Source organism: Tamandua tetradactyla, chromosome 8 (assembly GCF_023851605.1).
Source record: "Tamandua tetradactyla isolate mTamTet1 chromosome 8, mTamTet1.pri, whole genome shotgun sequence".
Taxonomy (NCBI): domain Eukaryota; kingdom Metazoa; phylum Chordata; class Mammalia; order Pilosa; family Myrmecophagidae; genus Tamandua; species Tamandua tetradactyla.
This window is the reverse complement of record NC_135334.1, coordinates 22,335,818-22,357,238: the sequence shown is the minus strand read 5'-3', so window position 1 is coordinate 22,357,238 and position 21,421 is coordinate 22,335,818. Positions and strand designations below refer to the sequence as shown.

General features: G+C 40.9%; 2 protein-coding genes across 4 annotated transcripts; one reads left to right on the top strand and one right to left on the bottom strand.

Moving 5' to 3' along the window:
• Positions 1-4,298: 4,298 nt before the first annotated feature.
• On the bottom strand, positions 4,299-9,326 carry CD3D (CD3 delta subunit of T-cell receptor complex). The gene is made up of 5 exons (XM_077112762.1): positions 9,151-9,326; positions 7,307-7,534; positions 6,726-6,857; positions 6,411-6,454; positions 4,299-6,219 (listed from the first exon to the last, which is right to left on the bottom strand). Exons 1-5 carry the CDS (start codon positions 9,203-9,205, stop codon positions 6,154-6,156), a joined length of 525 nt encoding a protein of 174 aa, XP_076968877.1. The 5' UTR covers positions 9,206-9,326; the 3' UTR covers positions 4,299-6,153.
• Positions 9,327-10,626: 1,300 nt separating this feature from the next.
• On the top strand, positions 10,627-21,286 carry CD3G (CD3 gamma subunit of T-cell receptor complex). 3 transcript variants are annotated; one of them, XM_077112760.1, is made up of 7 exons: positions 10,639-10,795; positions 13,568-13,591; positions 15,983-16,210; positions 16,798-16,929; positions 17,596-17,639; positions 17,994-18,073; positions 18,706-19,188. In XM_077112760.1, the coding sequence occupies exons 1-6, from the start codon at positions 10,741-10,743 to the stop codon at positions 18,057-18,059; spliced, it is 549 nt and encodes a 182-aa protein (XP_076968875.1). In that variant the 5' UTR covers positions 10,639-10,740; the 3' UTR covers positions 18,060-18,073; positions 18,706-19,188. The 3 variants fall into 3 exon arrangements, with proteins under 3 accessions (XP_076968876.1, XP_076968875.1, XP_076968874.1); XM_077112759.1 differs by lacking the exon at positions 18,706-19,188 and adding an exon at positions 19,217-21,279 and having other exon boundaries at positions 10,640-10,795; XM_077112761.1 differs by lacking the exons at positions 13,568-13,591; positions 18,706-19,188 and adding an exon at positions 19,217-21,286 and having other exon boundaries at positions 10,627-10,795.
• Positions 21,287-21,421: the final 135 nt, after the last annotated feature.

Sequence of the window (21,421 nt, the reverse complement as noted above, 5' to 3'; positions counted from 1 at the left end):
AGCACTATTCACAATTGCCAAAAGATGGAAACAATCCAAGTGCCCACCAACAGACAAGTGGATAAAAAAAAAGTGGTATATACCCACGGTGGAATATTATGCAGTAGTAAGACGAAATGAGGTGCCTGAAGCATATGACAACATGAATGAACCTTGAAGCCATAATGCTGAGTGGAATAAGTCAGACACAAAAGGACAGACCCTATATAATTTCAGTATTATGACTCTGGTAAAGGTGATCTCAGAGGTTACACTGTAGAACATAGCAGACCTAGAGGTACACAAAAGCTGGAGACGGAGGAAAGGCTACCCAAAGAGGTTGAACCTAAATCTAAGGGAATGGATAGAAGTGATGGTAACAAATTAGTGGGTTTATAAATAATACTGTCATATTGAAAGTGAGTGCGATTGAATGGGAATGTATGTCTTATCTGCCGTGCCAGAGACCGGGGTTCGATTCCCGGTGCCTGCCCATGTCAAAAAGAAAGGGAATGTATAGTGCCGTGAAGCCCACTGATTAAATCTACAGTTATAAATAAGAGCTCACATGAACTGTTTCAAAGGTTCAATAGTGAACAAAGAATCAATAGTAAAGGCGGGCTAGTGATCAATGAAAGCAAGGGGTAAGGGGTATGGTATGTATAAGCTTTTTTTTTTCTGTTTTCATTTTAATTCTTTTTCTGTTGTCTTTTTATTTCTTTTTCTGAATTGATGCAAATGTTCTAAGAAATAGTGAATATGCAACTAAGTGATGATATTGTGAATTACTGATTATATATGTAGAACGGAATGATCATGCTAATGTTTTAGTTCATTTGTTGTTAATTTTTTAAATTAATAAATAAATTTAAAAAAATAGTAAAGGGGGGGTAAAACTAAAATTGCACACTATGGCCAATAGTTAACAGGAAAAACATCAACAGTACCACAGCACTACCAGGGGCAGCCTATTGGGGGGAGACAGGGCAAGTTATAAGGGGTAGTTTTTATTTGATAGTTGGTGACACTGTGTTTGCAGGTTCTTTGTTGTTATGGACCAATGAAAGTAGTAAGATTGTGAGTGCTGCTGATTGTACAACCAAACGAAGATACTGTAAGATGTGGTTTATTTATTTTGGAAATTATCCTTGATGCCCAATAGATGGAGGGAGCCAAAAGTTACAAAGATTGAGAAGCAGAATGCTGAACTGTGATACATTTATATGATGGAATACGGTGCAGCTATAAAAAGGAAGGATGCCAAGAGGCACACAACAAACTGAATAAATCTTGGGGAAAATGTGTTGTGCAAAATAAGCCAGAAACAAAAGAACAACTATGCTAAGTTCTCCCTCAGAAAATACTTATGAGAAAATGGGAGCCTAGATTGTAAGCCCTTATAGCAGCCCCACTTAGTCTTAAATTGTAAGCGTATTTATAGATTCTGAGAGATGCTGAGTATTTGTATATCAGCTGATATTTCCCTGGAACTTTGAATAACTCTTTGACACCTATGACCCAGAAATGGAGTGCTGCAGCCCTGAAGGTTAGCTTAGCTACATACGATAATAGTTAAAGCAACTGAAAAAGAGATCAAGCTTCATTTAGAGTTTAAAACAAAGCAAATCTAGCTGGGTCCAAGGCCAATTAGAACACAGGGTAAAGATGATAGTGTGTGTACTCTAGACCTTCACCTACTGTATGAGACCAAAGGCAGAGAGGTTTATTATGTCTGGAATCTAAATTTTCTGTAACATGTAATCTAAATCAACCTATCTGGATAGTTCATTCAAACAACCAAACTCCTGGAATCCAAAACGGGAACGAGGTCTTATGTTTCTGTATAGTTTAACAAATTACCAGGATACATCTCAAACTATGGTGGGACAATAATTTAAAAATATTGGTGATAAAAAAATTTTGTAATAAAAACAACAACAAAAAAGATGGCAATAAAGTATTGGTGGAGTCCCTTGAGGGCCCAAAGGGGGTAAAATATATATACATATATGAAACTTTCCCATCTGGCAAACCCGGAGTACCCTCTTAAACTTTGGGGACTCCCAAGAAAATAGGCCAAGGCCTAAGAGTTGCTTCCAGTGAGCTTCTTTGTTGCTCAGATGAGGCCTCTCCCTCTCTCTTTCTCTCTCTCTCTCCCTCCCTCTCTCTCTCTCTCTCTCTTTCTCTAAGCCCAACTCTACAGGGAATATCATTACCCTCCCCCCTACATGGGACCTGACATTCAGGGGTGGAAATCTCCCTGACAATGTGGGGCGTAGATCCTGAGGATGAGTCTGGCCCTGACACCATGGGCCCATGGTGAAAAGAAGTGTAATAAAATGAGGCATTGACAGAAAGATAAACGATAAAGACTGAGATGGGATAATCTGGGAATGCCTAAAGTGTATAATGATAGTGACTAAATGTACAAATTTTAAAAATGTTTTTGCATGAGGAAGAACAAAGGAATGTCATTACTGCAGGGTGCTGAAAATAGATGGTGATTAATATTTTAAAATTTCAATATTTTAAAAATTCAATTTCATATAACTTATGTACACAGCTTAATTTAACACCATAAGTACATGGAACCTTGAGTAGGACATGAGATTTTGTGGGTTTGTCCAGAGTGATACCCCGATGAATCCCAGAGTGATTTGAACAGTGAATAGAAAAGTATTTGCAAAGTCCCCTTTGGGGAATGGTGAGAACGGGGAGAGATTCAACTTCCCCAAGTTGAATTCTTGATATTCTCACAAGCAGTGTGGACAACCAAAGCTATAGGCTGAGCCTCCAGTCTTGGGGTTTGTTCATATGAAACTTAACCGCACAAAGTATAGGCCTACTTAAAATTAGGCCTAAGAGTCACCCCCAAGAGAACCTCTTTTGTTGCTCAGATGTGGCCTCTCTCTCCAGCCAACACAACAAGCAAACCCACCACCCTTCCCCTGTCTATGTAGGACATGACTCCCAGGGGTGTGGACCCTCCTGGCAACATGGGACAGAAACCCTAGAAAGAGCTGAGACTCAGCATCAAGGGATTGAGAAAACCCCTAGAATGAGCTGAGACTCAGCATCAAAGGATTGGGAAAACCTTCTCGATCAAAAGGGGAAGAGTGAAATGAGACAAAATAAAGTGTCGATGGCTGAGAGATTCCAAACAGAGTCGAGAGGTTATCCTGGAGGTTATTCTTACGCATTAAGTAGATATCACCTTATTATTCAAGATGTAATGGAGAGGCTGGAGGGAACTGCCTGAAAATGTAGAGCTGTGTTCCAGTAGCCATGTTTCTTGAAGATGACTGTATAATGATACAGCTTTCACAATCTGAGTGTGTGATTGTGAAAACCTTGTGTCTGATGCTCCTTTTACCTACCTTGTCAACAGACCAGTAGAACATATGGAATAAAAATAAATAATAAGGGGAACAAATGTTAAAATAAATTTAGTTTGAAATGCTAGTGATTGGTGGGGGGAGGAGTAAGGGGTATGGTATGTATGAATTTTTTTCTGTTGTCTTTTTTATTTCTTTTTCTGAATAGATGCAAATGTTCCAAGAAATGATCATGATGATGAATATGCAACTATGTGATGATATTGTGAATTACTGATTATCTATGTAGAACGGAATGATCAAAAGTTAAAAAAAAAAAGAAAAATGAGGCATTGATGGCCAAGAGAGATCAAATGGAGTCAAGAGGCTCTTCTGGAAGCTACTCTTATGCATGCTTCAGTTAGACAGTGCTATTGACTCTTAGGAATACCTAGAGCTCAAACTGAGACTCTATAAAGGTTTCATACACTAGGTTTGCTCTCATGGAACCTATAATTCCAAGAGGGTTCCTAGGTCAAATAAATCCTGAAACCCAGATTATCAATTAATTATATTCCCCCCATCCTTTGATGTTGACACCCCTTCTCAACATGAGAAAGTCAAAAGGGACATTGCCTAAAGATCCCTACAGATTGGGAGAAGCATAAAAGGAAAAGGAGGAAGTAAACAGAGAAAATAGGATTTAACACAAGAGTATGACTGCTGAATCACTATATTAATATTCTTTCTAAACTCCAATGTTTTGGAGCAGTTAGAAGGAAAAATCTGGGATAGTGGAATGGTAGTCCATGACAAAATCTGGGATCTGTTCTGCAACTACTTGTTGGAGTGTGCTTTGAAAACTATTGCTTTTATCTTTCTTTGCTTAGCACATACGTTATATTATACAATTAAAATTTTTTTAAAACAGGAATAAGCTGTTGATACATACAAGATGGATGAATATCAAAATAGTTATGCTGAGTAAAAGAAGCCAGGCCGAAAAAAAGGTTATATATTATTTATTTCATTTATATAAAACTCTAAAAACTGAAAACCCATTCATAGCTACAGAAAGCAGATTAATGGTTGCCTTAGGAGGGGGTAGTGTAGAGGGTGGAGGAAGGGATTGCAAAGGGGCATAAGGAAACTCCCTTGGGTGATGGAGATATTTATGATCTTGCTTTGGTGGTGTTTTGCATGTCAATGCATATGTCAACGCTTATCAAATTGTGCACTTTGAAGATGTGCAGTTTATTTATGTCAATTATATGTCAACAAAGCCTTTTTTAAGCACAAAAAAGAGAGACAGGAGAATCGTAAGATTCAGGAAGGGCTCAGGTGGAGGGCAGTGATTCTAAACCTTGGCTTCACATCAGAATCAACTTAGGCAGTTTTAAAATTCCCAATGCCCAAGCCATACTCCACAAACATAAAGTCAGAATGTCTGGTGGCGGTGCCCAGGCATGGCATTTTTAAAGGTCCTCAGCCAACATTGAGAACCAACAGTTTAGGGGGATGTAGCAGATATGAGGAATACAAGGTATAAGGAAGTGAACACGGTGTTGAAAGTATCGGTGAAACCCAGGCCATGGTGGGGGGCCTAAGAGAGGGGGGTCTGACATGAAAGCAGGATCTTGAGTTAGGAGGGCTATGCTGGTAGGGATATAGGGTAGGAATAAACATAACCATGGATGAAGCATGTGTAAATCAGGAGTTCATTCTGTCTCTAAGAAAATTAGGATCCGCTGTGTATCTGGAGGAGATAGTCGGTAGCATCATCCAGATCTCTGGCAATGTGAATTTAATTATTTTTTCTTTTGCTAACCCTGGTCTGGGAAGCTCCCACTGTCCTTAAATCATTTCAGTACTCGTAGAACAAAGGGAGGGGCACCTGCTTTTGAAAACCAGTAATGAGCACAGAGGCCACGAGAGAGTAAGTGGCCTCCATTCTTTCTCTAAGCCAGAAGTTTGGGCTGTATCAGAATCACTTGAGGCATGCCTGTTTACAATGGGGCTGAAGTATCTATAATTTTAATAGGCCCCTCAGGCTCTCAAAGTTTCTGAGCCACTGCTAACCTACTGCCTGAACATGATACCTATTGAAAATATCCTAAGCCACATCCATCTCAAAGTCCATCCAGTGAGTGGAGAGGGATAACATGTTTTCACTGATGAAGGGTTCCGATCCCAGCTGATCATACAGGAGTCAGGGGCAGGGCAGGGGCAATTCCAGTGGAAAATGAGAGTAAAATGGAACTTTCTCTACAGGGGAAAGGGAGTGTTGAAGGGCATACGCAGAGCCTGATAGCTAAGGGCAGCTGTACAACAGCGGTCACAAAGTCAAGGCCAGGCCCTCAACAGCAGTTAGACATTGTCACTCATACCACCCACCTTTCAGTCTTGACAAGAAGTGAGTTGCAGGGCCCCTTGATGTCTCTGCCACCCCCGCTCATGATGTCATGGAAACCCACAGCTTCTATGTGGCTGCCTCCTGTACTCACAAACACCCTCAGCTATGGTGAGGCAGCCAAAGGGTTGTGATAGGAGACCAGAGTCAACAAACAACGGAAGGAGTGTGTTGGGGTGGATGTTTCACCCAGGGAACTAGAAAAGCTGGTGGCCAGGAGCTGAGGGAAGATAGCCTGCCACCCTTTGTCCATGTGGAGAGATGAAAGAAGGACACAGATGGGCAGGGTGGACCTGGAGGACAAGGTCCCAGGCAAGTCAGGATAATGTCCACCCTTGGCCCATGAGTTTTCCCAGGCACTTTTTGAATGAAAGAGATTTTTGTCAGCTGAGCAAGGAAAGAAGGTACAATTGATAAATGATGCTCCTATCTCAGCCACCTGTCTCAGGTTCACTTCTGCCGAGGCCAGTTTCCTCCAATACGGCTATATTGAACATCATCTCGATCTCTGAGGGGCTAAGTATAGAAAAGGAGAACAGTGAAGCAGGGTCAGAATTATCTCAGGGAGGACCCCAGCAGGCCACAGAGATGAGAGCTCATGCCTCATGCCTCCCCAACTAGTGCCCTTTACATATATGCATCACCAGTATCAGCCTCTCCATCCTCACACACCCTTCCCCCCATTCTTGTCCCTTCCCCCTCCTCACCTGATAGAGCTGTTCATTCCTTAACAGGGTTTGGGTATCTACAGCTAGAAGAACCAAAGAAAGAGTCATCAGAGGCCTAGAAGGATGGGCCAGGGTGACCCCATGAACTCTGCAGGTGGAGTGCAGCTGGTCACACCCTCCATCCACTCAGGAACCCATGTGAGCAATATGGGCACAAAGATTCTTTCAGAAGCCAGCTGTAGGAGTCCTTAGGGCATTTGGAGAGTGACTCCCAGATGAGACCAGACTTTACCACCAGCCTTATTCCCTAACAAGTATTTAAGCTCATTCACATATTCTGCTCACTCCATTTACCTCCAAAGGACCTTCCAGTCTCGTGTCCAGCAAAGCAGTAAACTCCCACAGCCAGGAGAAGAGAGGCAATGATATCAGTGACGACGATGCCTGCCAACGTGGCAGAGTCCAGCTCCACACAGTTCAGGCACACTGTGAGGGGAGGGAGCAAAGAAGTGGGGAGGACCTTCAGGATCAGGGAATGACCTTCTCTGCCTCCCAGGGCAGCCCTAGCATTTCTCATACTAAGACCCAAACTTCAGTAAGATCCTAGAGAAAGGCACACTGTGTCCACCTCTACCTTTCACCCAGAGGAATCCCTGAGGAAAGCCAAGAAGTAGTCTCAGCTTTGTGATACCTTAAACGTGGAGGTTGACCAAACCACTCTCAAAACTAAGACTGCAGTCCCAGTTCCCGTCCTGCTCTTCCTCCCTCAGCTAAACTCTTTCTCCCAATCTGAGGCTCTGAAAATTGGGCTCATACTATCACTATTATTTTAGTTTTTTAGAGAACAGATTGGCTCACCACAGTCCCCTTCAGCTAGAAAGTTCTCATATAGATGCCCCATTCATTCCAACCCAAAGGGTCCAGGAGACACATACTTCGATAATATACTTGTAAAATCACTTCTTTTTCTTCTTTTTCCGAGTTATCGTCCGTGCCATTACACTTAAATGTTCCTCGTGGGTCTAGGATGCGTTTTCCCAGGTTTACACTTTTTTCGCCTAAGAACAGTTCTCCCTCTTTTCTGTATATGTGGCCGGTGCTGGCATTGCAATTCAAAACCACTCTGTCCTCGAGTTCCTCCACAAATATCTTGAAGGGGCTCACTAAGGAAAAAAAAATACCAAATTGGTGCCAGTTCTTTGGTTTGAATTAGACTCCTTGCTCTGCAGGGGCTTATATTTAAGAAAGACCACTTTCCTAGAGTAGGAAAGTATATGGTTTCAAGAGAGAAAGAGAGAGACTGAAGTCACAAGAGAAAGGTTTCAGAATATTCCTCATGAACTGCAGAGTCAAGGACATGCGGTCCAAGCAGAGGTCAGGTCTTGAGGGACACAGAGCAAAAGAGGAATCCGTGGATCTGAGTTGATGAAGAAACTTCCTAGAGATGAATTCACTGCTGATTGGAAGTAGAGAGCATTAACTCCTGAAGCACATAAGAGAGATGGAAAGGCAGAAGCTTCCTCAGTTGGAGTCACCCCATTGATTCTCCAAGAAAAGTTCTAATCCTACTTGCCAGCCGTCCACGACACTCCCTCTTCAACTTCTCATCCTCTTCTCTCCTCATGGTACCCTCCCCACAACAACAACCAAAGGAACAGGCTCTCATTACTGAAGCCTTTTCCAGGACTAGTAGTGGTTGGGTGTGGGGGAAGCAGGTATAAGTTAGAAGCCCAGGGTTCCAGAAGGGGACCAGGACAAACCCCATGCAAAAATTTTTAGCTGTTCTACCCGGGCTTGGAGGGAGGGTGAAATTTTTTTTATTGAATCCTTTTCTAGGGCTCCAGCTTTGTGTGTCATTCACACAGGTCAAGTCTTGTGGGAGCATAAGGTTGGAGGTGAGCACAGGGTCTTTCCAAATCTGCTGAATTGCTCTGAAAGCCTATGAGCATCTCCACAGCCCACTGATGTACTAAAACCTATATTTCCAATCCCAGAGTAAGTGGAATCTGCATTATCCCTAGGAATCATACTCAGTTACCAATTTGGATATAGGAGCATCTCATAGAACACATCCAAATAGCTGCTTCTTGTGCCTCTGAAGCAAGCCGGGAGTGTGTATGGCTACTCAGGGAGACACCTATATATAAGGCACTTCACATCCTACAGTCATATGTTCCTTGGGATCTGTGTGCAGTGAAATCCAGGTGTCCAGTGCAGCTGACTATTAGATGTCCAACCATACTAATTTGCCCAGGACTGAGGAGCTTCCTGGGACCCAGGACTTTCAGTTTTAAAATCAGGACAGCCCTAGAGAAACCAGGATGAGTCAGGACTAACTGTTCAATAACCTCTCAAATATGTCCTCCCTCCTACTAAACCAACAGTTAACTTTTCTCTTAAGGCATTCCCTTAAGTGTTGGAGAATGGATATGGGTCATAATGTAATCAGATGGCTGAATGATCAAGAATCTTGATCACAGAGGCTATCTGCCATTACCACCCTGGGCCCAGGCATACACATATCACACCACTTCCTATAGCTATCTGGCCTTCAGAGAGACACTCAAGACCAAGACGCACCCCTAGCTGGAGTCAGTGAGAAGTCATGGGCCTGTTTCCCAGGCCCTCTGCTACATCCAACCCTGCCCTCCTTGACACATGGGGGTGCCCAGTGAATCCAAGCAAGACTGAGGACTTCCAGTTGGACCTCACACTCAGTGGTAATGTTCCTTCCAGGAACCTTCTCTCCAAGATTCCCATCTACTCAGAGAAGCCTTACCTTGGAGGAGAAGGGCAGCCAGTATCAAGCAAGCCAGAAACCTCCTGTGCTCCATCTTCTAGCCAAAATTATCCAGTCGCCCCGAGTAACAGAACTATCAGTCAGGAGTAACAGAACTATCAGTCAGAATGAAAGCCACCCTCCCCCACTGACTCAGAGGACCCGGAAAAGGTGAAGGGTGGGGAGGAGCCAGAAGGCCCCTACTTTTTTGATGATGGGAGACTGTTAGGGTGGGGGTAGGCTGTGGATGAAGTAGGAAGGAAGCAGGTGCAATTCGTGTTTTCTCTGAGCTGGGAGCTTGGGGGTAGAGTAGAAGTGAGAGCAGAGACTATGGAAAATATTGCCAGGGTTTCTAGGTAGTGAAAGGAGCTTTAAAATGGCCTTTCCTGAGTCACCCATGAAAAACAAGAATTTCAGAGGCAACAAGAGAACTACATTTATGCACTACATAAAAACTACCATTTCTCAAACCCCTTGATTGAGATGAGCTGTGAGCCTCATCACACAAGCCATAATCAGCTAGGTTCCCCTATCCTTGCTCTTTCCTCAGGGGCCCTTCACTGGGTAGTCTGGGACACCAGAACAAGCAGCTGCTTGCCAGTGGAGGTTTAGAATTTGGAGCCACCCAAAACCCTAAATCTGAATTCTAGCTCCAATACTACCTGCAGGGTATGAACCAGTCATTTAACTTTTCAGAGCCTAATTGCCCCAGGATTAGTGAAGGACTCTAACAAACTTATTGTATTGTGCCTAACACATCATATGTGCTCAATAAGAGGTAGCTATTAACTTACAATATAATTGATCCGTAAGCAGAATTGAGCCTCTCCAGGGCACAGATGGACTTTTCCACCCTGAGGCCTATGGGAATCTGAAAGTCTACACTGCCCCAGTTGGACTGCAATTTACCTGAAGGCTGAGATCCTGTCTGCCTTGCTCACCATTGTGTTCCCACAGCCAGCTTGTGCTGGCACCTGGAGAGCTCTGGAAACATTTAGCTAGCTGATAGATGGGCTGAGGAAGACAGAGGCCTGAGATTCTGGAAGCTCAGTCCATGCCCTGGTCCCTGGGAATATGCTGGCCTATTGTCGTGGAACTTCTCCCAACTATGCCTTTCCAGGCAGGCACCACTTTGATGATCTCATCTCGAAAGAACAGTGAAAAAAATCCCTGAATGAAGACCTGGGTTGAGATGGCTTTTCCATGCAGTTCCAAGTACCTGAAGGCCTAAATTCATTAGTTCTAGAACAACTGGTGGTAGGGAACTATGTCTCCTTCCTGAGGAAAGGGACTCAGCACCATCTCTCACCTAGCACCCAGATGACTCTTCGGAATCCAGTGCTCTTTCCCACTCCTTCCCCACCACCTTCCATCCTCTTCTACTCCATTCAGACCCAGAGCCGCCTTAACGGAAGCACAAGAGACACCTGCAGCCTGCTTAAGCCCCTGCCTCCCACACTTGAAGCAGGGTGTGGAGGCGCTGTGTTTTTTGCCTTCTTGCAGGGGCCCCAGCCCTAAGTGGCTGGGTGGAGCTACTGCTTGCTGCTAAAGGCTGCTCAGTGTTTCTGAGGGGGCAGGACGGAAGCTAACATGGAGCAGGGGAAGGGTCTGGCTGGGCTCTTGCTTCTTACCATTCTTCTTCAAGGTAAGGACCCCCCCATGGGCTCAGGCAGGCTGGGAAACAGCTTTACGGGAAGAGGCCATCAGCATGGGGCAGGAATATTAGGATCCCTAACCTCAAACCTACCTCAGCTGTCACCCTGGAGTTGGAGAAGGGAGGATAAAAATGATGCCTCTTAGTGTTCTCTGTTAGAGAGAAGCAGTCCCACGTGGGAGAGATGGAGTCTCTGTCTTTGAGAGATCAAAATAGGGAACTTAACGGGCTAGAGAAGTGACCTTTCTGCCGCCATCTTAGGCTTGAACGTAGCCCAGAAGGCCATAGGCCAGGAAGCTGAAAGGAAAGGGTGCATGTTCTCTAACTCAGAGCTGAGGTTAGCAGCAGACCTCTGAAGTATTCACCCACTCAAATGTTCAGTTGATCAACTGGTCAACAGATATCACTGAGGTATGTGACAGGCCAGGAAAATGTAAATATGAATAAAAGTCTTCTATACCAGGGAGTTCACAGTCTAATGCAGGAGATAATTTCACTGTTACTAGTCTGGGTTTGAGGTGCCTGTATCTGTATTCCGTTGGAAAGATCCAACAGGAAGTAGATGAACTCGGTTGAAGCCTTCAGGTTGAACTAGAGATGGTTCTCCATGCATTGGGGGTCGCTGAAACCATGAAAGTTGTTGAAATCACACAAGCACTAAGGCGTGAGGAAGAGGGGACTGAGGACAGAACTGTGAGGACACCAGGATTTAAGGAGCATGTAAAGAAAAAAGTTCAGGAGAGACAAAGGAATAATCAAACAACTGGGAGAATCAGGTGAGGACATTCGATGGAAACCAAGGGAGTCGAGAGAATTACCCCAAGGAGAGAACTACCGGGGGTATGAAATGCCACAGCAATTTCGCTAATAGAAGAATATATTTAAAAAGTTTAAGTCTGTAGGATTTGGCAAAATAAAGGTCATGGATGGCTTAGAACAATTTCAGTAGGGTAGTGTAAGTAGTAGCCCAATGGAAATGAGTAGAGGGAAAGAGCAAATTATAAAGAGCAGCAAATGTAAACTAATCTTTAAAGAAGTTTAAATGAGAAGGGAGGAGATTGAGAAGTAAGTAGAGGAGGAAGTGGAGGCTAAGGAGTTTTTTGTTTTGTTTTGTTTTGTTTTGGAGAGAGAAATTTGAGCCCATTTATAGGCTAACGAAGATAGTGAAGAGAGCAAGATCATGGCATTACTTTCGGAAGGATGGGACCAAGCACCTGATCCAGGGCACAGAGTGGAAGGCAAACTTACCCTCTGGACTCAGAGAAAGGAAGCGCAGATGACTGTGCACAATAAGGCAGCTGAAGAGAAAAAGGGCCATAGCAGCATCAGTGTACTCAACAAACTGAGGAGGAGGCAGTGCTGAAACTGAACTGGGTGGGGTATGAGTTGTGGGACTTAAAGATAATGGGAGTATAAAATCATTTCTGAGGGGAAGCAGAGGAAACTCCTGTGTAAACTTGGACAGTGCTTTGCCCCATCTCTCTGGGGCTCAGTCTCAATCCAGGAAATTTGCCTACATGAGCTCTTAAGTCCTAGGAGGTAATAGGACTCAGATATGCAACTTTAAAGATGTCAGGAGTCAGTTTGACCCACTCTCCTGTGGAATTTGAGTTAGAACGAGGGTTCTCTCTGTTCCTCCCATGGTGACAGGTGCTCAGGGAACAGAGCTAGAAGAAATCTGCTTAACTGTTTACCTTTCATTTTTCTCCATTAATTCATGTATTCATTCAACAAATATTTATTAAACAAGCTTCTAACATGCTGTAGTTGACTATAGTTGACTCCTTCCTGCAAAGGAGGATGCTGATTCCAGCTATCACCAACAGACTCAGATTCCATCTTTTCCCTTCACTATCCATACCATCTCTCCTGTAATTCTCAAATATTCAGCTATTCTTTCTACTCAGAATGCATTTCTCTGGTAAATGTCTGTTTATTCTTCAAAGCTAGCCAATGTCACTTTCTCTACTAAGCCTTCCCCGACCCACCACCGTTGGGCAAAATGAGTAGCTTCTTGGGTGCACGAGTAGTTCAGTGGTAAAATGATCGCCTGCCAGGTGATCATTTAGGTGAAAGATGCAAGTTCAACTCCTGGCTCCTATACCACCCACCCTCCACCCCGCAAAAAATCAATAGTTTGTTTCCCTTACCAAAGCATTCGTGTATATGCTAAGAGAGATTAATAAGCTTTATTATATTAATTATGTGTGTGTCTATTTTTCCACTTCATTGTAAACTCTGCAGAAGAAGTGACTGGCCCTTCTTATGACTGCCCTTTTCTTTGACAGTGCCTAAACTTGTCAGGTTTATGGTACTTAGTAAATGTCTGATTAAATCCAATTGAATTGAACTCCAGTTTAAGGTCTCTCTAGTATGTCTAACATGTACTTCTATACCACTCTGAGTTTTTAGATAAATGAAGGCTAGTGCATAGTTAACTCCCCTGGGATATCCAGGTTTCTATAGGAAATGGATTGTCAAGGCTAAAGACTTTAGAAGTAACTCAATTCTAAAAGGTTTTGCATTCTTTAGCTAGGGCACAAGCGCTCCTTGCCAAGGTTTTAGTAAAGCATTCTGGATCATACAGCAATACCCTAAATCCAAACTAGTGATGTAGGCTATAATGCAGGTGAATGAGTTCCTGCCCTTCCCATGGATTAGGATCTCCATCGTGACCTCAACTTTGACAGTGGAAATGATATTTCAGGGCATCTGAACAATTCTGTGCCCAGCTGATCATCTGTCTCTCTTCTGTCTCTACAGATACTATGGCCCAACCAAAACAAGGTAGGGGAAATGGCTTCTTTCCATCCTCAAATTCTGTGGAAATTCACAGAAATATGACTTCTTACAACAGTAGTCCTACAGGAGTGCTTAGGTTCAATGGGATGTTGGGGGGATGGACAGCTGACTTCTCCATTTCAACCAAATCAATGACCATCCATGACCTGTTCTGAGCAGTGTCCTGTAACTGAGCAATTAAATGCCTGATTCTTGCAGGAAAAGACCTTAGCAGCTAGGCACTACTCAAAGTATGACCCATGAACCAACAGCACTGGTATGACCTGGGAGCTTGTTACAAATGCAGACTCTTAGCCCCTCTCCATAACTACCGATTAGACCTGAAGTTTGTTATTATTGTTGTTTGTTGCATTTATTCTTGCAGAAGTTGACAGGTGAATAAATTGAACATTGTTCTCACTCAGTGGGCTCAGCCATTCTCCACCAAATCCTTTTCTTTCCTTTTTTTTTTTTATTTTTTTTACTTATTTTGAAATACAGATTTACAATAAATTACAAAAGTAGTATAGAGAGGTCCTGTGTACACTTCACCCAGCCTCTCCCCATGGTAATAAATAGCTATAGTATATGATCAAATCTAGCAAATTGACATTGTTCATATACTATTAAATGAACTATTTATTTGTATTTCACCAGTTTTCTTTTTGAAATAATTTTAACCATTTTAAGTATACAATTCAGTGGCATTAAGTACTTTAACAATGTTGTGCAACCGTCACCACTATTTCCAGAACTTTTTTATCATCCCAAACAGAAACTCCCTACCCATTCAGCAATGACTTCTCTTCCCCTCCTCTCAGTCTCTAGTAACCTCTAATCTTTCTGTCTCTATGAATTTGCCTGTTGTAGATATTTCATATAAGTGGAATCATATAATATTTGTCCTTTTGTGTTTGGTTGATTTCACCTTCATAATATTTTCAAGTTTTAGCTATATTTTAGCATGTATCAGAACTTCAACTGAATAATATTCCATTGTATAGATATTCCACATTTTGTTTACCCATTCATCTGTTCATAGACATGAGTTGTTTCCACCTTTTATCTATTATGAATAATGCTGCTATGAATATTGTGTGTAAGTATCTGTTTAAATCCCTGTTTTCAATTCTTTTTGGTATATACCTAGTAGTAGAATTTCTGAATCATATGGTAATTCTACATCCAATATTTTGAGAAACTGCCAAACTGTTTTCCACAGTGGCTGTACAATTTTACATTCCAACCAGCAACACAAGAGGTTTTCAATTCCTCCACATCCTCACCAACACTTGTATTTTCCCTTTTTTAAAAAATTATAAGCCATCCTAGTGGGTGTGAAGTGGTACCTCATTATGGTTTTGATTTGCATTTGCATATCTTCTTTGGCAAAATATCTGTTTGAGTCCTTTGCCCACTTTTTAAAACTTTTATTGTATAATATAACATACATACAAAGCAAAGAAATAAAAAAGCAATAGTTTTCAAAGCACTCTTCAACAAGTAGTTACAGGACAGATCCCAGAGTTTGTCATGGGCTACCATACAATCTTCTCAGGTTTTTCCTTCTGGCTGCTCCAGAAGGCTAGAAGGCATAAATATTTTTTTATCATCACAATCAACTAGCTTTTTTTGTGTTTGAAAAATAACATATATACAAAAAAGCAGTAAGTTTCAAAGCACAGCACCACAATTAGTTGTAGAACATACTTCAGAGTTTGAGGTGGGTTACAATTCCACAATTTTAGGTATTTAATTCTAGCTACTTTGAGATACTGAAGGCTAAAAGAGATATCAATTTAATGATTCAGCAATCATCTTCATTTGTTAAATCCTATCTTCTCTGTATAGCTCCACCATCACCTTTGATCTTTCTATCCCTCTCTTTAAGGGTGTTTGAGCTATGGCCATTCTAACTTTTTCATGTTGGAAGGGTCTGTCAGTTACTCGGGTTAGGGAGATGGAACAATCTGATATTCTGGAGAGGCTGAGCCCTCTAGGTTTCAGGACTTATCTGGTCCAGGGACCCATTTGGTGGTTGTAGGTTTCTGGAAAGTTACACTAGCTTTGCCCACTTTTTAATTGGGTTGTTTTTTTTTTGTTTTTGCTTCTTTGCTGTTAAGTTGTAGGAATTCTTTATACATCCCGTACATTAATCCTTTATCAGGTATATGATTCGCAAATACTTTCTGCCATTCTGTGGGTTGTCTTGTACTCTCTTGCTGGTGTCCTTTGCACCAGAGTTAGAACCTGAATTTTTAACAAGATTCCCAGTGTGACTCATGTGCACATTAATGTTTGAGAAGCACTGCTCTAATGGTCTTCTCCCAGTACTCCAGGGCAGGGAGAATTTCAAAGACAAAACTCATACCAGAACCACGGCTTTTTCCTTTTCAGGAAAATATTCGTTAAAAGTGGATGCCAATCGAGAAGATGGTTCAGTACTTCTGATTTGTGACTTGGAAAAAGAGACTAAGAAATGGTTTAAAGATGGAAAGGAAATCAAAACCCCAAATGAAGCTAAAACTAGTTGGAACCTAGGAAGTAGTATGAAGGATCCTCAAGGGATATATCAGTGTAAAGGATCAGAGGACACTTCACTAAAACTCCAAGTGTATTATAGAAGTATGTAACCCTTTTGGTTTGTTTGTATAAAATTAAGCAGTACTTGCTGTTCTGGTGAGTTTCCTGCCTGGGGTGAGAGTGGAAGTAGTTGCTGAGCAGTGGTATAATATCCAGTTATCTTAATCTCAGCTTGTCTCTTTTTTAATATAACAGGACAGTTCCCTCAACTTCTTGAAAAAGCATAGCCAGTCCTGTAAAGTCTGGCTTACCGCTGAGTGATAATTATGGGTTGGAGCAGTTCAGCACCTTCTGTAAACTGAGAGGGCTATGTGGGGGGAGGGGAAGTTTGCAAGATGAGCAGCCCTGTGGAGTGAAGGGCACTTGAATAAGGAGAAGGGGATCTGCTCTTCCTCCTATTCCATATAGTTCTTATTAGTGAGACTTCATGGGCTCTTCTGGGACTCCTGAGAACATCAGGTATTGATTATTGGTCCAAGTATCTTCCCATGAAATCCCCTTGCCATACTACTCAAAAAGGGAGGCAACTGTTACTCCAGACAGAGGCATTATTGCCATACACAGGAGAAAAAAGATCAAGAACAGCTTTCACACCCTGATGGAGGTTTGTCCCTTCCTTTTCCCTACAGTGTGTCAGAACTGCATTGAGCTGAATGCAGCCACTGTATCTGGCTTTATCTTTGCTGAAATCATCAGCATTTTGTTCCTTGCTGTTGGGGTCTACTTCATTGCTGGGCAGGATGGAGTTCGTCAGTCAAGAGGTAAAAGAATGTTTTTAGATGACAGATGTGACCACTTGGAACCTTCCATTTCCTTTCTACCAAAAGAAACCTAAAAGAAGAGAATGAGTTGGGATATGTTACTAACTTGCATGATCAGGCAAGGTTTTGTCTCTGTGGGGCAGGAGAAAATGACATTTGGTGCTATTACAGTATATTTACCTGTCTCAAGGTCCCACTCCTTATGGTATGTCCTTTGTAGGGTTTTAAAATATATATTTTTATTGAAATAAAAAATACATAAAGAAAAGTGCAGGAATTACAAGTGCATAGCTCAAAAAAAAATTAACAAAGCAAACACACCTATGAATCCAGCTCACAGTTTAAGAAAAAGAATATTACCATCACCCCAACAGCCTTTGTGATCACTTCCAGCCTCTATGCATATCCAAATGAGAGCAAAACACTGACTTCTAAGAATATGAATTAGTTTTGCCTGTTTTTGTTCTTAATATAAAAGTATCCATATAGTAAGTACTCTCATATGTGGCTTATTTCAATCAAAACATGCTTTGATGTTTATTCATATTGTTAGGTGTAGGTATAGTTCACTAGTTCTCATTGCTATTTAGTATTCCATTATGGGGAGATAACCCAATTTATTATCTGTTCTAAGTTGAATGTGCCTATGTTTTTTTGGTTCTGCAGCTTCAGACAAGCAGACTCTGTTGCCCAATGACCAACTCTATCAGGTAAGGAATGAAGAAGGCAAGGTAAAATTTCAGGGATTGAAGGCAAATTATTTGCAGGATACTGTGCACATGCCAGGTGAAGAGATAGCTAATCCTTTGAGTTGAATTGATAAAAAATAAAGAGAAAGGTTGAAAGAGACTGAGGACAGGACCTAGTGAGAAAAAGTTGAAGAATATGCTGAGAGGGGCACATAAAGAAATTGTTTATAGAGCCTCCATCTCTTTACCTTCTCTCTGCCCCAGGACTATGAAGCACCTACTTCAAGCCTTGCACATAAAAAGAATTCAATAAATATGCATAAAATTAAGAGAGCATGGATAAAAATGGGTTTATAACTAAATTATCCCTTTCAGCCCCTCAACGATCGGGAAGACGATCAGTACAGCCACCTCCAAGGAAACCGCCTGAGGAAGAATTGAGCTCAGGACTCAGAGTACGTATATCCTTGAAACACAAATTCTAAAAAAGTACCTTTGCATTACCTGCCCTCCCAGCTTCTGCCAAGTCTATTTCCCTTCCTCAAATGGCTATATGGATCAGACTGCAAGATGGGGTTAATCGTGGGAGCCCTTTTCTAAAAGCACTGCAGCCAGTACTGATTTTCTTGGTTTAAGAAGATGTACATGCTGTGTGTATCTACAAATCCTCTTAGAGTAGGGCTTTACGCAATAGAGATGCTGAATATTAATGTTAATATTAATAATTAATGTCAGAGATTCTCACTCTTGAGAATCTGTACTATTGACATTTCAGGCTAGGTAATTCTTTGTGATGAGTGGCTACCCTGTGAACTGCAGGTTTAGCCTCTACCTGGCCACTACCCACTAGATGTCAGTAGCATCCCCACAGTTGTGACAATCAAAAATGTCTCCAGACATTGACAAGTGTTTTCTCCTGGGCCAAATCACCATTAGTTGAGGACCATTGACCTATATTAACCTTTCAATCACTCCCTTAAAGCTGTAATTTAATCTATCAGTCAGGAAGCTTCAATAAGTGCAGAAAGGGTTGCAAGCATTATTTGGCTTTCTTAAACCATTTGTAATTTATCTTTTTTCAATCCAGGTTTTCTCCTTTTTATTCAGTTGTCAGTATCATTTGGAGAGCTCTAAATCTAGAATCAAAGCTCCCAGAGGTGACAGATGGAGAAGAAAAGCCATCAGAGCAAATGTTGAGCTATTCTTTAAAAAAATTTTAAAAACCAAGAACTTGTAAAAACTTATGTGGTGTTTCAGGAGCGCCACCTATTGAGATACAATTTTTCAGTAAAGGAAAAATGAAAAGGTCAAATAATGTCATCTGTTTGCATAGAATTTAAAAATTTTTTAATTTAGTTTTTGCATAGATCATAATTCACATAGGTCAAAATAAATAATAAAAAGTTTCCTTTCATCTCTATGCCCGAGCCAGCCAGAGCTATTCTAGGCATTTACAAGCTAATACTTAAGTACATATTATTTATCCCTCCCCCATTTTTTACACAAATGGTATGTTTTTTAAACATTACATCTTGCACTTTTCATCTGGTAAAACCTCATGGACCAGTATTTAAAGAGCTCCCTTTTTTTCTTTGCAGCCACATTGGACAGATACACTGTAATTTAACCAGTTCACTATCGATGGACATTTAAGTTGCTCAAATTCTTTGCTCTTTCCATAATGTTCCTATGATTAACATTGTATAGATGTAATTGTAAAAACAATCTTATTGTGACAAATTTATTTGCTATAAAATTTACCCATTTAAAGTGATTTGGTCTGTTTTCAATGGTTTTTAGTACATGTGCCCAAAATGGCCATCACCATAATTCTGTTTTAGAACATTTCCATCACCCCTTTAAGATTCCTTATACTGTTTGCAGACACTCTTTGTTCCTACCCTAACCTCAGGGGCAACCACTACCTATTCTCTGTTTCTTAACATTTGCCTTTTCTGGACATTATATATAAATGGAATCATATAATATGTGGTCATTTGTATCTGCTTCTTCTACCTAGCATAATGTTTTCAGAGTTCATCTGCAGCAGCATGTATCAGTACTTCATTACTTTTTATTACTGAGTAGTATTCCATTGTATGAATAAACCAAATTTTATAAATCGATTCACTAGTCGATGGATATCTGGGCTTGTTCTAGTTTGTTAGTTGCTGGAATGCAATATACCAGAAACAGGATGGCTTTTTAAAAGGGGAATTTAATAAGTTGCTAGTTTATAGTTCTAAGGCCAAGAAAATGTCCCAATTACAACAAAATAGAAATGTCCAATCTAAGGTACCTAGGGAACAATACCTTGGTTCAAGAAGGCCGAAGAAGTTCAGGGTTTCTCTATCAAGTGAGAAGGCAAATGGCAAACACAGTCACCGTTTTTCTCTTGACTGGAAGGGCACATGGTGAATATGGTGTCATCTGCTAGCTTCTTCTCCTGGCTTCCTATTTCATGAAGCTCCCTGGCAGGCATTTTCCTTCTTCATCTCCAAAGGTCACTGGCTTGTGGGCTCTCTACTTCTCGTGGCTATGTCATTCTTCTCTGCTGTGTCTGAATCTCCTCTCATTCTCCAGAATGTTTCCTCTTTTATAGGACTCCAGTAAACCAATCAAGACCCATGCAAATGGGTGGAGACATGTCGTCACCTAATCCAGTTTAACAACCACTCTTGACTAAATCACATCATCCAGGGAGATGAACTGATTACAGTTTCAAACATACAGCATTGAATAGGGATTATTCTGCCTTTATGAAATGGGATTTAGATTAAAATATGGCTTTTCTAGGGGACATACATTCTTTCAAACCAGCGCAGAGCTGTTCCCACTTTTTGGACTATTATGAATGATGTTGCTATGAACATTATCATGGAAGTCTTTGTGTGGACTTATTTTCATTTCTCTGGGATAGATACATAGGAGTGAAGAATTGCTGGGTCATATGGTAAATTTATGTTAAACTTTTTAAGAAACTTCAAAACTGTTGTCTAAAGTGACTGTACCATTTTACATTGCCACAAGCAATGTATGCGGATTCAACCTTGGTTCATCCTCACCAAGATTTGTGACTTTTTTATTACAATCATTCTCATAGTTGTAAAATGGTATCTCACTGTGGCTTTAATTTACATTTTCCTAATAACTGATGATGAACATATTTTTATGTTCCTGTTAGTTATTCATGTATCTTCTACAGTGAAGTGTCTTTTCAAATCTTTTGCCCATGTTTTAATTGGGTTGTTTGTTTGTCTTATTGAGTTGTAAGAATTTATATATTCTGGATACAAGTCCTTTATCAGATATATGGCTTCCAAATATCTTCTTCCAGTCTATGGCTTATCTATTCATTTCTTTAATGGTGTTTTATGAAGTGCAAAGTTTTGAATTTTGATGAAGACCATCATATCAGTTTTTTTCTTTTATGGCTTGTGCTTTTGGTGTCATATGTAGGGAACCTTTGCCAAACCCAAGGTAACAATGATTTTTTCCTACATCTTTTAAAAGTTTTGTAGTTTTAGGTCTAACAATATATGTCATTTTGAACATATTTAAGATTAATTGCAACATAAATACAAATAAATTAATTTATGGGCTATAATGTATCTGTACTTGTAATTTTGTTTTATTTTGTCTTGTTTTTTATTTCTGTGATTAAAATTTTATAAAATAATGCATTTAAAAACATATAAAATAAATACATAATTATTCACAGGGGTAAAATTATTGGTGGTTTTTCCTCACATTTTATGTCATGTTTTCATGTATATCAAAAGATACATTCATATTATAAGACA

Coding starts and splice junctions, on each gene's coding strand:
- CD3G (XM_077112759.1), top strand. CDS start 10,741: ATGGAGCAGGGGAAGGGTCTGGCTGGGCTCTTGCTTCTTACCATTCTT. Junction 16,211..16,797: donor ACTCCAAGTGTATTATAGAA/GTATGTAACCCT, acceptor TTTTCCCTACAG/TGTGTCAGAACTGCATTGAG. Junction 16,930..17,595: donor TGGAGTTCGTCAGTCAAGAG/GTAAAAGAATGT, acceptor TTGGTTCTGCAG/CTTCAGACAAGCAGACTCTG.
- CD3D (XM_077112762.1), bottom strand. CDS start 9,205: ATGGAGCACAGGAGGTTTCTGGCTTGCTTGATACTGGCTGCCCTTCTC. Junction 7,535..9,150: donor GGCTGCCCTTCTCCTCCAAG/GTAAGGCTTCTC, acceptor TTTTTTCCTTAG/TGAGCCCCTTCAAGATATTT. Junction 6,858..7,306: donor TTTACAAGTATATTATCGAA/GTATGTGTCTCC, acceptor CTCCCCTCACAG/TGTGCCTGAACTGTGTGGAG.